The sequence below is a fragment of the Crocuta crocuta genome, unplaced genomic scaffold (genome assembly GCF_008692635.1).
Source record: "Crocuta crocuta isolate KB4526 unplaced genomic scaffold, BGI_CrCroc_1.0 scaffold342, whole genome shotgun sequence".
Taxonomy (NCBI): Eukaryota; Metazoa; Chordata; class Mammalia; order Carnivora; family Hyaenidae; genus Crocuta; species Crocuta crocuta.
In genome coordinates, this window is record NW_027532158.1 from 515,476 (window position 1) to 532,859 (window position 17,384).

At 35.8% G+C, this 17,384-nt stretch overlaps 1 protein-coding gene across 1 annotated transcript in view; it reads left to right on the top strand.

Annotated features, from left to right (window-relative positions):
• Positions 1-17,384, top strand: part of LRRC7 (leucine rich repeat containing 7) — a 561,823-nt gene that overhangs the window by 462,541 nt on the left and 81,898 nt on the right. Inside the window, exons 21-24 of the mRNA XM_077776423.1 lie at positions 3,022-3,222; positions 11,444-11,555; positions 11,768-11,948; positions 13,844-15,524. Coding sequence (XP_077632549.1) covers positions 3,022-3,222; positions 11,444-11,555; positions 11,768-11,948; positions 13,844-15,524 — 2,175 coding nt within the window. The remainder of the gene's footprint in view (positions 1-3,021; positions 3,223-11,443; positions 11,556-11,767; positions 11,949-13,843; positions 15,525-17,384) is intronic.

Sequence of the window (17,384 nt, forward strand, 5' to 3'; positions counted from 1 at the left end):
ATGGATTATAAAATTTAAACTATGTTTAATTATAATTATTTAATTGTTATTATTTATAATTGTATGCTGTTTATATTTAAATCTATATGATAAATAATTAAAAAGTATCATTTGTCATATAGATAATAATAAATTAAATATCCCTATAAACATTTTGCATGTGCCTGGCACATGGAAAATACTGAATAAATAATGGTTGCTGCTGCATACAATCTGAAAAAGTCCAGATAGTTACAGGTAGCATGGTGTTTATATATATATGAAAATATAGTATATATAGTAGAATCTAAACTGCCAAAAAAATTCACATTTTAAAAATACCTAAGTAGAGTGTGATTTTAGAAAATAGTACCTAATCTCTCAATAGAATTTACACATTTTCAAAATACTGCCACAGTTATTATCTCATTTTAGTCATAGATTCACCAAAGATATTATCATTCACATTTTACATGAGTGGAAACTGGACAGAAAGATTAGTGGCTGATAGCTTGTTTGAGGTAAATCTGTAGTTTAAATTTAGATCTTCTGACTCCAGGTCCAACAATTTCTATTGGTAGACTGGTAAATGGGAAGCAAGGAGCTTATTGGCTAGGTGAACTACATCCAAGTTGTATGAGACCTGAAGCTCCCACAGTTTGGAGAGGGGCCTCTTTAAGGAAAAGGATATAAAATAACCATGTAAATATATAAGTAGGTCCCCTCAAAAGGCTTTGGACAGAGGCTGTGCAAGTGACAGGCTCTAAAGCTTAAGCTTCATTAAATTCATGACAAATCTGTTTCTGTTTCTAAATTTAAATATTTTATAGACATAAAGTACTCAAACATATTCTGGTGATGTGACCAAAACATCACATTAATTTGCTTATAAAATAACCAGAAAATATTGGCACCATGGCCATTAGTAAACAGTCATCTATTATGTCAGATGAGACATAGCATCTACAAAAAAATAGATTACATTATTTGATGAGGACTCTAATCCAATTAAAGAAGAACATTTCACAATTTTTTTCTTTTTGATTCAATTTAGAAGTGTAATTTTAGCAATGAGGATTTTTTAAGGTACATAGGATTTTAATTCTCTACCTGAAAATTATTTTTCATTCATATACCATTGGTTATTAAAAATTAAAAGATGTTCTTAATTGGCATAATAGCTGTACCACTCTTCAATGTATATTTTTAAATGTAGTTTTTTGACTTTTAGCCCTTTGATATCAAGTACTTTTAAATGAGTTCAATGTAATTTAAAACTTACATTTAATTTACAATGAACATTTCTAATACCAACTTAAACAGCAGATCCAAGAATGCATGCATCCCAGTGGACTTTGTCTAGCATGGATATCTTTCTTTTTATGTTTATTTAAGAATGCATTATAAATTAAGTACCCTGAGCTATATTTATACTACATTCTAACAACTTACACTTTTCTCTGAAAAGTCTAACTTTCTTGGGTTATATTTTTGCAGCTTTATTTCTATATATTACTAAGTTCATTCTTATTTGTTTGAGTGGAAAAGACTAAATTATATTTAAGCTGTCTTTATACTAGCAAAATTATCTGGTTTTTCATCAGCCTTTCAAAAATGGATTGGAGAAATAATTTTGTATTTTTAGTCCTAAAAGGAATGTTAGAAATCATCTAGTGGAGTCCAATCCCCGGACTTGATACGGAAAATGAGCCACGAGGAAGATGAATATGACAAAGTTGGTGGATTTGCTAAAAACTGCAGATGAGCAAAAGTGTTTGAATTCATATTTACAATCCTCAGATCTATACCACCATCATAGTTTCTTACATCCCATGAATTCCATAGGTGTGGGCAGGTGGGGTTGCGTGTACCCACCCCACTTTCTCCTTTCCTCTCTCATTCCCACTCCTTCCTTCTTCAGCTTTGCTTTCTCCTTTTCCTCTCCTCCCAACCTACCCCCACACGCACTTTCCACAGACACATACTCACTACACTCACGTAAACCATTCCATTTTGTAAAGTTGGTTCTACTCAGATGCAAAAAGTTATGACTGTTGGAATAAGCCAGGCCAAATAAATCTGCTCCTTATTTTTCTTCCCACTCCCTTTTAATCAGCATAAATAAATTGGATTTACTCCAATTTAGGTATGTATTAAATATTCTGATAATGAGATATTCTATAAGGAAGTGTCTCATATTTTCTCCCCCTAAATTAAATGTGGAGAATAATCATCTATATAAATGTTCCTTAAAATCATATTGATAACGCCAAAAACGAATTCAAGAAAGGGAACAGATATCTGGGTAAACGTAAGCCAACATTTGCATGTTTACCTAGAGTATCTTAGAAAATCTCCCCAATTTTTATTTTTTTAAATTTTAAGACATTACCTACAAAAGAGTATTTAAGGATTTTAAGTATTTTAAGGCAGTATCTACAATGTTACTTTCTTAGAGTAAAAACTAAATGTAAAAGCCACCCTGAAGCATTTTTTGGGTATTAACAAGAAATAGCTACCCTGCCTTTTGATATAACATGCTCATTAACATAGAGCTGATGCATACAGTAATTGATACTGTCAATTCCCCATTTTTTAAAGACATGATAAACTCTACTTGTAAACCTTTTGGGGCCTCCTCGTATCATCTATATTAATATTTCAAAAATATTTTCAACATGAAAATAAATACTTATAAATAACTAAGATAGGTAAGGAACAGCCTCTAAAGTATAAAAGCAGCTGATAGTAACTTGCTTGAAATCTTCAGATTACCAGTCACTTCTATGTTTGACCTACTCCTATGTCAGTGATCTGCAGGGTAGGTCTAAATTGTTTTTAATCTAGAAGGTGGGCGGGGCAGGAAGGAGCCCCATGTGGGCAGAATATGGAAAGAACACTACAGCAACAGTACAGTTTCTCAGTCAGCTCAACACTCACTATATTGCATTTGGTTTCACTACTGCACATAAAATGGAGTAGTTTTGTGAACATGTTTGCCGAAGGTATTTTTATGTGAAATTTCTTTTTATAAACTTCTAGGTTGAAATAAACCTAAAACGATATCCAACTCCTTACCCAGAGGATTTAAAGAATATGGTAAAATCTGTTCAAAATCTGGTGGGTAAGCCAAGCCATGGAGTGCGTGTTGAGAATTCAAACCCAACTGCTAACACGGAGCAAACTGTGAAAGAAAAATATGAACACAAGTGGCCTGTAGCCCCAAAGGAGATTACAGTGGAGGTATTTCAAGGTTATTGGTAATTGCCAGTGTGGTTTGGATTTTTTGGAATTACTAAATTAAATGGTTTTTTTTAACTGATTAGATTCTCTCTGATAAGTGCATTTTTCCCCTAAAATACAAATGAGTCTCTCTACTTTTTCAAACTATGAGAGTTGCATTTACTGAATTACAGGTAAATGACACCCTCATGGCCTAAAATTATTAATACAACTCCAAAAGTTCCAATACACACAGAAGGAACACTTGCTCACCTAGCGAGACCTGGCCAGTAAGTGCATTATATCATTTTCATGATACTCTTTTCGCTATCCAAACTTTTATTGTATGAGTCATTAGAAAAGACTAAATGAAGTTTTTCTTTCTTTCTTTCTTTCTTTCTTTCCTTCTTTCTTTCTTTCTTTCTTTCTTTTTCTTTCTTTTTACTCTGCAATTCTCAGTAAAATTCTGGATCAGATTTAGAGCCAATTTTTTGTCTGTTTTGGGGTTTAGTTTAAAACCATTATAGGAAACATTACTATAAATGACAAAGAGGAGACAACTTTGAAATTTAGCTTTTCTGAAAAAAAAAAAAGAAAGAAATTTAGCTTTTCTGGATCTAGTCATGTGAAGCTTAAATCCTCTATTTTAGAATAAACTAGATATTCATCGTTATCAATTTGTGTGGTCTCTGAAAAGAATTCAACTACATTTATGCCACCTCTGTACTATCTCATCAACTCTTCAGCTAATTTGGTTGTCACCTTCATTAGAAACATAACTGGTATGAGTACATCTAGAAGTTACTATACCCACTTCTCAAAAATATAGATTCATGAAACTCTTTTACAAATCTGCATTTCACAGCATCAATTTGTTGCATTGATTAAACACCAACTGTATATTTAGCACTGTGCTAAGCACTGTGAGAGACAGAAAAGAAATATAAAATGTGCACATAATCCTCAAATAATTTAGAGTCTAGCCAGGTGAAATTACCACAGAAGAGGTGTTTAGAGAACATATTATATAAAATACAGTCACATGACTTGTTTGTGATGGCAAATATAATACTTTAAGAAATTGGAAAGAGAAACAGTCATGGACAATCAATTACAAAGTTATGTGAAACAGTTTAAAGTTGAACTGCATATTGATATTTGGGTGATTCATTTAAAGTGGAGAGAGGAAGTCATTCCAGACAAAGAGAAAAGCTTGAGCAAAAATAAGCATGGTGTGAACATCTGCCAGTGGAGGTGTGAGCCCACCCCAGAAAAGCAGAATACAGCTGGATATCTGGGAGAAAAATTTAAGTAAATACTCATTTTTGTTGTTTTTCTTTCCTTTTACTTATAAAATCAATATTATTGTCCTTTTTTCCCTTCTTAAATACTAGAGGTATGCTATAGCAGAGAAATAGACTTTTATCTCTAAGATGTTGCAATAATACCAAAAGGAAGAAAGCCAATGTTTAGCAGGTACACACTAAAGACACGTACGCTTCATATTTAAATCTCATGTAATCACAGTTTAACATTTTCATAACTGTGAAGTCATGATAACCCATAAACTGAGTCATTTTGCCACAAAATAAGAAGATTCTAAAATTTCTAAATTCAGGGTTGGGATTAGGTGAGGCAAGGAATAGATGGCTTTGGTCATGAATTTAATAATAACCCTAGTGGAGAAAATAAATCTTAAAATTATCCTACAAGTATTTCAAACTTGAAAAATCCAAAATTTGGGGAAGATTTTTTTCTTCCCCAAATTTGTTTCTGTTCCTATATGCCCAATCTTGATCTCAGCTTGTACCATTATCTTACTAGTTCACTCAAGCTAGAAGCTTGGGAGATATCCTGAATTCATTTTCCTTCTTTCTTTCCATTCATTGCCCCTTCCAAACAATCACCTAAACTTATACATTTTCATCTAAGTGTATCTCCTTGACCTCCTCAGGCTCTCAGCTCTGTCCTGCATTACTATGAAAACTGTCAACTTCTTGATTTACATTGTCTCCAGCTCCCTCATTACTTTGTTAATGATCTTTTTAAAACAAATTTAACTTGGCTCTCCTTAAAAACACTACAGTGGCTTCTTATTGCCTATCTAATTGAAGTTCAATCTTTTTATAATTATTTCAATGATTCACCCCACCCTTTCTTAAGTCTTCTTCTTCTCCTGGCTGTTTATATTGAATAACATTCCCACTGGTAAGTGCACTACTTTTCTAAAATTTATATTCTAGCTCTTCTTTCCCCAACTTTTAACCATCCTAGACCCTTCTTTCCCCAACTTTTAACCATCCTAGACCAAAGAGAAGCCATTGCTTTATTATCCTCCCTTCTCAAATTACTCACCTAGATGAAGGGGCCACACTCCATATTTTCAACTTTCAGATATAATAAGTACAGATAACCAAGTATCTAACTGATCAGTTTATATCATATTAAGTGTATAATTTGTGTGTGTGTGTTTCGCACTTGTTTGACATTTTGAATCATTATTTAGTTCATACTCTCAAGAAGGTGGAAGAGAATATCCCACACTGCATGACACATTCATCCATGAGGCTAAATATGGAAAATGAAGGAAAAAAAAGAATAGAGGTAGGCAGAACCAGGAGTAGAAACCAATAAGGAAAAATAAGGTAAATAGATGTCAAATGCAGCAAAGAAAAATAAAAGGGAAAGTTAATCGATATTTATTGATCACTTTATTTGCCAACATTATACCAAGACTTTCAATATATGTTCTGCTAGATGGAGACTACAGCTGGGAGAATCATATGAACTGAGGAGGGTGGGGAGGTCTCAAGGCTCCCTTCTACTCCCAAATTCCTTTTATAAAGTTTACACTTGCTTTTTACCAGTGTCTTACTCCATTCAGGCTGCTATAATATACCATAGGGGCGCCTAGGTGGCTTAGTCAGTTAAGCATCCGACTTCCACTCAGGTCATGATTTTACGGTTGTGGGTTTGAGCCCCGCATTGGGCTCTATGTTGGCAGCTAGCTCAGAGCCTGGAGCCTGTTTCAGATTCTGTGTCTCCCTCTCTCCTGTTCATGCTGTGTGTGTGTGTGTGTGTGTGTGTGTGTGTGTGTGTGTGTGTCTCAGAAATAAATAAAACATAAAAAAATTATAAACTACATTGTTTATAAACAAAAAAAATTATTTATCACAGTTCAGGAGGCTAAGAACTCCAAGATCAAGGCACTAACAGATTCAGTGTCTACTAAGGACCTATTTTCTGGTTCATTAGATGTATGTCTTCTCTCTATTGTCCTTACATGGTGGAAAGAGATCGGGAGCTTTCTGGGGTCACTTTTACAATGGCACCAATTTCATTCATGAGGGTTCTACCATCATGACCTAATCACCTCCCAAAGATCTCACCTCCAAATATCATCATATAGGTTTCAACTTACAAATTTTGAGGGGACACAAACATTCATTCTGTAGCACCCAGGTCTTCACATGGCTAGCGCTTCCATATTTCTCCAGCCTTCAGTTTAAACATTACCTCAACAGGAAGGCCTTCTCTGATCACCATGATCAGTAGAACCTCTGATTTGCTCTGTCACATCATCCTGTTTATTTGTGTTACATCTAATGAAAACCTTTCTAATTATTTTGATTATTAACTACAGACTGTGAGTTTCATGAAGTCACGGACCAAGTATGTCTTGTCTCCATTGCCTTTCTGGTGTCTAGCACAGGGCCTAGTACAGAGTCAGGCACAGTAAATACCTTTGAGTACATGAATGGTTCTTATCTGATAACATGCCTGTCTCTACATCCAATAGAAGTTAGTTGAGGGCAAGAACAATCTCTGGGTTTTTGTCACTTTCATAAATGAACTAAGTGTTGACTGTCACACTTATTTATATTTTAGCACCTATGTGTTGAGTAACATGTATTTTAACAACAATTTACTATATTAATACATTAATATAATTTTATGAGTAAAGGCAAACTGTCATGATGAAATATTGGGAAAGTGAGGAAAATAGGGAAGGAGGAGGGAAGGAAAGAAGAACAGTATGGTAAATAAAGCTATGATGTAAAATAAGTAAAGGCTAGGGGTTCCAAAACTCTTGGCATATAAATGCCATTAGTGTCTTAATAATTCTGTTACAAGGACTATAGTCCAAAATATGTACCTAACACTTCCATTTACCAAGCATTTAGTTCTGAACAGCTTATTAAATATTTATGCCCTGCCTAGTGGTCATTTGAAAAATAATACACATACATTAAAAGGGAAAATAACAGTTTTATTTCATGCTTAAATAACAAAACTATTTGATGAAATGTGTGCACCTGCTGGACACCACTTATCATCTCAAAGCTTGGAATCACATCAGACACTACAATTTTGTTTCATATTGATTTTTGAATGGCACTTGATTTTTAATCACAGCAACCACCAAAAAGCCAGCTTCACAAAGATTGTCATCAAAGGAAAGTGCAATCTAATGTTGAAACTGAGAGCCACCAGTTCAAACAGTATCTGGCTGATGTCAAGTATTGCTTTGTTTCTTCAAATACTTAAAATAACCATGTATCCCTGTGAATTAACAACAGCACCACAGGTACCTTGGAGCACAGTTTGGGAACAAGGGGAAGTGCTTTCAAGTCGAGGAGACATTGTTCAACTCTTGAATCTACCTTGTTACCAATTCTGTGACTTTGACAAGTCATTGAAAACTTTTTAAGCTTTGCTTCCTTTATCTTTAAAAATACAGATACAAATAATGCTTAGAGTTTTTGTGGAGATGAAATCAGATGAAAACACGTATTTTTATACAGCTGCAAGCGCAGTTCTTGGCACAGAGGAAAGTTACAGCAAGTGATAATTCCTTTCCCTTTCACAAGAGAATCATGTGGTAACCTTGCCCATCTTCCTTCAATCCTTTTGCGGATCACTATCTTTCATTACAGAAAACTTCTCACTGGATACCGGTTCACCATGTCCACCAGTTCATAAAGGTTCTGGACTTTTTCCTTTGTTAGAAGACCCCACCCAATTTCTTTATATAGAGAAAATACATCCTTTCTCCTGGCAATAAAGAGTAGTCAATTACCATTGAAAATGTCCTTAAATGCTTTTATTAATACTAGTGCTGGACTTTGGAAAGCTCAAACAGCTTTCTTCCCCCCTCTCATTTCTATCTTCAGCACCCTTTCACTACAGCCATAGGAGTGGAGATTAAGTTTGAATGGCACAAAATCAGTGGGGTTAAAGAATAAAGAGAGTCTACATTTTCTTTCTCCCCCACTTCCGTCTCCTCACCAGAAGCAAATATAGTTCAGTGTGCTTAAAATGGGACCCTCATTATATTTGATTCCCTACCAATAACTTCCAGTCCCTTCACCATAGAAGTAGTCCCAAAAACTTCACCCACTTTTTCAACATGAACCTGAGTCCTCCAGCCTTTTTATTAAAGAATTGATAGAGACAAAATCGATGATTAATTTCCCTTGCTGGACAGTTAACTTGTCTTTTCTGTGAAGTCCATTTGGTAGGTGAGCTTTTCTTTGGGTACACAGTACATAATATCACATGAAAGACCTTACAGTAAGTAAGACAGATCCCAGTTCAAATCTTGGCTCTACCATTCACTGCCTTTGTGGCTTGGAATTATGACTTTTCTGAGCCTTCATCTCCTTAACTTTAAAACAAAGATGATGATAACAAATAACTTAAAAATGATAAATAACAGTGAAAAGCAAGGTTATCTATTAAATAATTAACAGATAGTATAGATGAAGTGTTTAGCATAGTAGCACAGCAGCAGACATGTAATAGATTCTCCATAACTGATGGCATCATCATCTTTATCATAATCATCGTCATCATCATTATTATCATTTTGCTCATAAAGATAATTGGGTCTAACTGGATCAGTGCAAATCCATCATTATTGCTTTGGGAGTGTTAATCCTCCTACTTGGAGGGTCTCACAGAACTCTGGAGAAAGGATGCAGGTTCATGATTAGCTGATACCATACTCCCTAGTCACTAGGGCTCTTTTTGATTCAAATCAGAAATTCTTGAGCAGAGACTCAAGAATGGCATAACTACCATGCCAAGCTCCAGCCACAATGTTAGGATACAGAATTTGAAAATTGACCTATACATGCAACATAACTTCCATACTAAATGTGTAAGACATGAGGGGGGAAAAAAGTAATGAAACCCTTAATTGTACTTACATTTCTATGTTTGTACAACTTTTTGGTTTGTTTTGTTGACTAAAACACAATTCCTGTAGTTCCCTATCACATATCATAAGAATATTTCCTTTTTAAAGTATTATTTCAATAAATAAGTTACATTCAGATTCATAGAGTGTTAGTACTGAACCGAAAATAACATTAATACCTTTCATCTATTACCTTCACTTTACTGATGTAGTGAATAAAGTACAGAGAGGTACACTGACTTGCCCAAAATAGCCTGATTAATAAATGATAAAGCTGGAATAGAATAGAAATATGCCACCTGGTAATTGAAATATTTTTGACAATTCTTAACTTATGTTATGCCTTTCCATGGTACAATTTCTCAAACTCAGGTCTGCTTTAGTTATAAATTTCTACAAAGTTGTGTAAAGGCTTTACTCTCTATTCTGTCACCTTAAAATTTTATCAAAAGTTTCTTATGCTAAGCCTTTGAAGTAGTTTTCAAAATCCATGAGAACACAGATTTCCCTCTTCATCTCCAGAATTTCCATAAATCTTACTCTCTTTCCTATCCCTCTTCAAATCTGGAACTTGATTTTAAGTCTCAGATGTGCTCACAGCTGAGCACACAAGGAGGCAGCACACACAATATAAGGGAAGATCATAGGACTGGAACCCCAGAATCCTGCCTCTATGTTGGATCTTGATCTAATTATCTCTGTAAGCATGGACCTCGCTGAGTCTCAAAACCCAGTTGTAGAAAATGAGAGAATTCAACTAGAAATATTTTTAAATAATTAACACTTATCAGATATACCCAGGTTTTTCACAGGCAAATATTCTTATACAAATCTAACCAAAAATAATCCAAAAAATAGAACTTAAGCCTCAATTTAAAGAAATGGATGTTTCTTTGCAATACCCAAATACATGAGCTTGTCACTATGGGGGGGGGGGCACTAAAACACAAAATAAGACTTTCTGCCCATTACCAATTGGTTATAAGATGGAAAACATTTTTGTGTTCTAGTATATTCTTTCTGATTTAACAAAATATTTCTAACTGTGACACTAATATTTTAAACTAACAAGTAGTAATGAATGAGAAAACTAAAAAATACTGAAAATTTTCTTTCAAATTGAAATTAACCTAAGGTTTAAGAAAAAAAGACATAAAGATAACTGTCATGAATAATTTATATCGCTGCTTCCCCATGGGCATAAACAAGACATTTTTATATGTAGAAGAAAATAAGAATTCTGTATTTTACTTTCCCCAGTGCTCTCTCACTATCTGGTTAACTGGAGTAATAATTTTAAGTATAGAAGCTGAAATTTATAGTTTTTTTTAACATGTTCATTTGTCTTTATAAAGTTTTATTCTTGTACCAATGTTGGTCATTACACTTAATGAATGAATTTATAATGAAGATTCAGCAAGCTAGATTAATCATGAGAAAACTAGAAACATTAGAAGAAGTCATGGTAGAACTAAAGAAACTGAACATAAGATCACTTGGGAAATAGTACTTGTGCATGAGTATGACTAGGGATGAAAAAAAATTTAGTTGGCCAGTGATAGACTTTCCTCTTAGAACTCTTAAGGGTGTTCTCCTCTTACATGTGTATATCCCATTTATATACATATATGTATGCATATATATGTACATGTATATATCATATACTCACATACAGTCTGTCATAAGTCAGTCCTGTGTTATAATGAGATATAGCTTATCTCCCCAACTAGATTATAAATTTCCAGGGGACATGGGTGACATTTTATCTTTCTTTGGAAAGTCCACAGTTCTTTGCACAGTGCCAGGCATATAAACAGGATTCAGAAAAATATCTGATGTAGAAATGGACTCATTTAAATTAGAAAAGCAAAATATCTTAGTACTTAGTTCAGAGAAACATATGCACTTCTCCCAGTGCTCCATAGTGACTTAAATTCTAGAGCCCCATCTTTAAATCTGAACCAAATAAAGATATTGCCATCTTGGTTAACCAATGTTTAAATGTTTACTTTCCTTGTCCTATATTATTATATCTCTCAGGATTCTTTTGTTCATCCAGCTAATGAAATGAGGATTGGGGAACTTCACCCTTCATTAGCTGAGACCCCTCTGTACCCACCCAAACTTGTTCTGCTAGGGAAGGACAAAAAAGGTAACATTGTTAACCTGATGTGGAAAATATGCCACAAATGCATGTGCATGATGAATCACCAGTTGTAAACGATTATACACCATAGTCTATAGAAATATTTTACAAACATATATTCCTAACATTGTTATGCTATCTGTTTTTCATACTTGCTTTTCTGTGTTTATTATTTTCAATGTTCATAGTGTTATAATATTTTCCCCTTTACATTTCAGAATCAACTGATGAGTCTGAAGTTGACAAAACTCACTGTCTGAATAACAGTGTTTCCTCAGGCACTTACTCAGACTACTCGCCTTCCCAGGCTTCCTCAGGATCCTCTAACACCCGGGTTAAAGTGGGGTCCTTGCAGACAACAGCTAAAGATGCAGTACATAATTCTTTGTGGGGTAACAGGTGTGTTTAGAATTCCCTTTTTTTCTGTTCCCAAGTGCTTTCTTTCAGCAACTTAAAAAAAATGGAATCTTAATTTTTGAATTGTTTTCAGCACATGAGTGACGTAGAAGACAGAAGGGGCAGGTAAGCAAATACAGTCCCCCTGGGACTTCCAGGAGAGGCTGAATCCAGTTTCAGCACCAAACCATTGTTTAAGGAACAGATGGTGGGAGATTATCAGTTTGTGTTGATAGGACAAGAAATTTTATTTTTTTGTAATTTTTTTTCAGAGAGAGAGAATGCACATGCAAGTGGGGGAGGAGCAGTGAGAGAGGGGGAGACAGAATCCCAAGCAGACTCCTCACTGTCAGCATAGAGCCTGAAGTGGGCTTACTCAAAAACTGTGAGATCATGACCTGAGCCAAAATCAAGAGTCAGAGGCTTAACTAACTGAGCCACCGAGGCATCCCTTAAAAATCAGAAACCAAAAGACCTGTTTGCCCAATACTTATTTATGACACATGTGGGCATGTCACTGTCCAAAATGGATTAAAGTAAGATGCATATCTATGGACTAAAGTAAGATGCATGTAAAGCACCTATTGCCTAGTGTGAAGTAAATATTGAATAAAATTTTCACTGCTATCATCATCGTTATCATCATCATTTTATCATCAGCTGGAAAAGTTAGGATGTAAGTAAAAATATTTAATCTTTCTGCAAAATAGTTCCTACTATATTACTTCCATTTTACAGATGAAAAATTAAAAGCCAAAGAGCATAATAAAGTGACTCTATGAGATAGTACCCACCCAGTTCTGATTCCCTGGTTTTGTTACTTGTGGCTATACTTTATGCTATAAACAGCAAATATAAATCATCACATCATATAGATAGTCACTGATTTTTACTCATATTTTACTGATAATATCAGTACTGTTAGCAAGATATTGTTTGGTAATTAATGAGTAACTATTTCTACCTTTCGATGTCTGTGGTAAAATCTTAACTCAGTTTATAAGTTCATTATTTGGTTTTTTAGGTTCATTATTTGTGATATAAGCTGAGATTAATGAGGTACTTTGAAAGGTACTTTCTAAATGTACTCTTTTTCAATTAGCAAAAACAAAAGTCTTTCACTGATAAAAACTATATAATTCAATGTTATTACTGTGCAAATGGTTTAAAATAAACCTAGAAATATTAGCATCTTCTAGAGATACTTTGGTCACTAGTGTAAAACCAATGACCAAAAGTTCTAGTATAATATGATATGATATAATGTAATATAATATAATTTACATTCTAGGAAAAAGTGTTCCCTATACAATGGATTTAATGTCTTCAATACCTGACCCTCAAATAAATTCTATTTGAAGACGATCTGGGTTCATCAGGTATATCAAGTATTTATAAGAAAGGTATTCTCAACCAGTAGTTTGGAAATGTAAGAATCAGAAATTCCAGGATGAGGACCAGGAAGGAATCAGGAGATTCTAATTATCAGACAAGGTTCAGGACCATTACTGAAGACCTCTCTATTTCTCTTAATCATTTAATCTTCTAACAAATACCTACTATGTGCCAAGCACTATGCAAGGCCTAAGGAGAAAAAAAAAAAAATCTGCCCTCATGAGTTTACATTCTAGCACAGGACACACAACAAAACACGATGAATAAAATAGGTAAGTAAGTCATATGATATGTTAAAAGTCGATGATTAAAAGGTTGGAATAGAAGTCAGAGAAAAGTAAAGGGGTGGGTATGAAATCATAATGCTATCTTAGTCATAAGTGAGGTGTAGATGAATGACCCATTAAACAAAGGATCGTAGCATTCTTGGCTGCTTGTTCTCTTTCTGGCAAAGACCCAGCTCTTCCTCATTTTCACATTTCTTCTTCCCACTGTCTTCACAGGATTGCACCATCTTTCCCACAGCCTCTTGATTCAAAGCCATTACTCAGCCAGCGGGAGGCTGTTCCCCCAGGGAATCTACCACAGCGTCCTGACCGGCTGCCAATGAGTGACGCCTTCACTGACAACTGGACTGATGGTTCACATTATGATAACACAGGGTTTGTTGCAGAGGAGACCGCAGGCGAGAATGCCAACAACAATCCTCTCATAAGTTCGAAATCTAGAAGCACATCTTCTCATGGTCGCAGGCCTTTGATTAGGCAGGATAGGATTGTTGGTGTTCCCCTGGAACTTGAGCAGTCTACACACAGACACACACCAGAAACAGAAGTGCCTCCTTCCAATCCTTGGCAGAATTGGACCAGAACCCCTAGTCCTTTTGAAGACAGGACCGCTTTCCCTTCCAAATTAGAGACAACCCCCACCACCAGCCCATTGCCTGAAAGGAAAGAACATATAAAAGAATCTGTTGAGATACCTAGTCCTTTTTCTCCAGGAGTACCGTGGGAGTATCACGATTCTAATCCCAACAGGAGTCTTAGCAATGTCTTTTCTCAAATCCACTGCCGCCCAGAATCTTCTAAAGGTATTATTTCCATTAGCAAAAGCACAGAGAGGCTTTCCCCACTAATGAAAGATATCAAGTCCAATAAATTCAAAAAGTCACAGAGTATCGATGAGATTGACATTGGGACGTACAAGGTTTATAATATACCATTAGAAAACTATGCTACTGGGAGTGATCACTTAGGAAGCCATGAACGACCAGATAAAATGTTGGGACCAGAGCATGGTATGGCCAGTATGTCTCGAAGCCAGTCAGTCCCAATGCTGGATGACGAGATGCTCACTTATGGAAGCAGTAAAGGGCCACAACAACAGAAGGCTTCCATGACAAAAAAAGTCTATCAGTTTGACCAAAGCTTCAACCCCCAAGGAGCAGTGGAAGTTAAAGCCGAAAAGAGGATACCGCCCCCCTTTCAACACAATTCTGAGTACGTGCAACAGCCCAGCAAAAACCTCGCCAAGGATTTGGTTAGTCCTAGAGCTTACAGAGGATACCCACCAATGGAGCAAATGTTCTCATTTTCTCAGCCATCTGTTAATGAGGATGCTGTGGTGAATGCCCAGTTTGCAAGCCAAGGTGCCAGGGCAGGCTTCTTGAGAAGAGCCGACTCTCTGGCGAGCTCCACAGAAATGGCCATGTTTAGAAGGGTCAGTGAACCTCATGAGCTGCCTCCGAGTGATAGGTACGGCAGACCTCCATATAGGGGAGGTCTGGATCGCCAAAGCAGCGTTTCAGTGACTGAGTCCCAGTTCCTGAAAAGGAATGGCAGGTATGAAGATGAACACCCTTCATATCAAGAAGTGAAAGCTCAGGCGGGAAGTTTTCCAGTTAAAAACCTTACCCAGAGGAGGCCACTGTCTGCAAGAAGCTACAGTACAGAGAGTTACGGTGCCTCCCAAACCAGGCCAGTTTCAGCTAGGCCTACTATGGCAGCTCTTTTGGAAAAAATACCATCTGACTATAACTTGGGTAACTATGGTGACAAGCCATCAGATAACAGTGATATAAAGACGAGGCCTACTCCTGTGAAGGGAGAGGAGAGCTGTGGTAAAATGCCTGCAGACTGGAGACAACAGCTGCTTAGACATATAGAAGCTAGAAGGTTAGACAGGGTATGTCTGGCATTTCTCTGTAAGAATATCCCTCCTGCCTTTAGTTTTACTTTATTGGCATTTCTAAGCACATGTAGTGAAGCATGAACTACATGAATGAATAGATGATCAGCATTTTATTTATATTGTGGGGAAATCGATCATAATAGTTTCTCATGGATATTGTTTACTGCTCTTTGAGCGTCCATAACCTGTAGGTGAATGATTTATCGAATCTAGCCTAAATATTGTTAGTAAGAAAGAATTTGACTCTATTATATGGGACGGTGCTTCAATTGCTTTCTGGCCGTTACGGCAGAATGCCTCTCCTAGGACACAGAACTGTTCTCTAGTGACCTAAGGAGTACAATTTTTATTGAATCATTAAAAAGTGAGTATTTTGCCCCTTTCTGCACAGACTCACTTATAATAAAGTCAGGCCTAATTTGTTTATAAAATTCGCATAAATTTACTGCTATGGGACTCCTAAAGTTATTACTTCTAATGAGCAATAATCTTCCCAGCAAGAAACAGAAAATAAAATAAGCAGAGATTGAATGCCCTCCTACACATTATTTTATAAAAAATCCTGCCATTTCAAATATTGGCTTTCAAAAAGAAAAATATTTAAATTCAAGTCATACTATAGGCAACAAAAATAGATGATGTCTTTATGAACACTAAAAAGGTAAAAATTAGTGTGTATATTGCAACAACAACAACAAAAAGAAATTAATCCCAATTCAGTTATAAACTGAGTCACAATAAAGCATGGAATGCATAATGATTGAGGAGAGTAAAAATATATACACTGTTTTAAAGCTGAGAATGACTTTTTTGTTGCCTGTTCATATCTATATCTCTCTAAGAGAAATCTTGTATTTCATTTTGTATAACAATGATCAATTGACCATTATCCGTGAGCGTACTTCATGGCTTTGGTGTAGAGGGCTTGGTGTGCTCTGCATTGACCTTAGAACCCTCAGGGGTCCTTTTTGTAAAAATAGGGCCTTTTTTTCTCATTTCCTAGGGTTGAAAAACTTAGTGTAAATTGGGGCTCTGGATAATAATATACCATTAGGAAGTTTTGCTCGATAGTTTTATTATTTTATTTGGTGTCCTGTTAAAAACACAGGTCACTGCATTTATTATATATTTCCTTAATATTGAATTTTATGTTTTCAGGTATACTCTTTTAAAGTAACTATATTGTTTGTAGGTCGTGTCTACATGACAAAAACACAATTATTTTTAAGGAAAAGTGAACTGAAATATGGGGGTGTGGGTGTCAGTTTTTCAATGTGGAAATTGGTTCTGCCTTGCAAAATATTTCATCAGAATGTCTGTTTCAAATAGGTGTGCTCAGTCCCATTGAAGGGAGCCTCATCAAAGCCTCATGACTGGCTGTCAGTGGGAGACACCTGGTCAGTTGTCACCATGCCTTACCTCAACTTTTACCCTCCATGTAGACAGATAACTTGGAGGGCGAAAATATTTGGGGCCAAATAATACAGTACAGTTTGGGAACTCTGGCCTCGTGTAGACACGACCATACGTAACAGGGTAAGATGAACTAGTCAAGAAAGGTTATAAGAAGCTTTTTGGAGCATATGTGCAATGACTAGTAATTTGAGGCAACAGAGTGAGTGAGAACAAAGCATGAGAAAGAAGACAAAATTCTAAGCATTTGGTACCATCACTTATTTACTGGTTTGTCAGATAAATGGTTCCTCTCCTTTGATCAGAGCTACTCCTCTAGCTGGAGCAGGAATTTGGAGACAGGAAAATAGGACTGGGGGAGGGGGATTTGGATCAGCAGAAGTCTGGAAGTGTCCTGCCAGTCCCCGATCCAGATAACTAAAAGTAAACTCATGCGTGTTT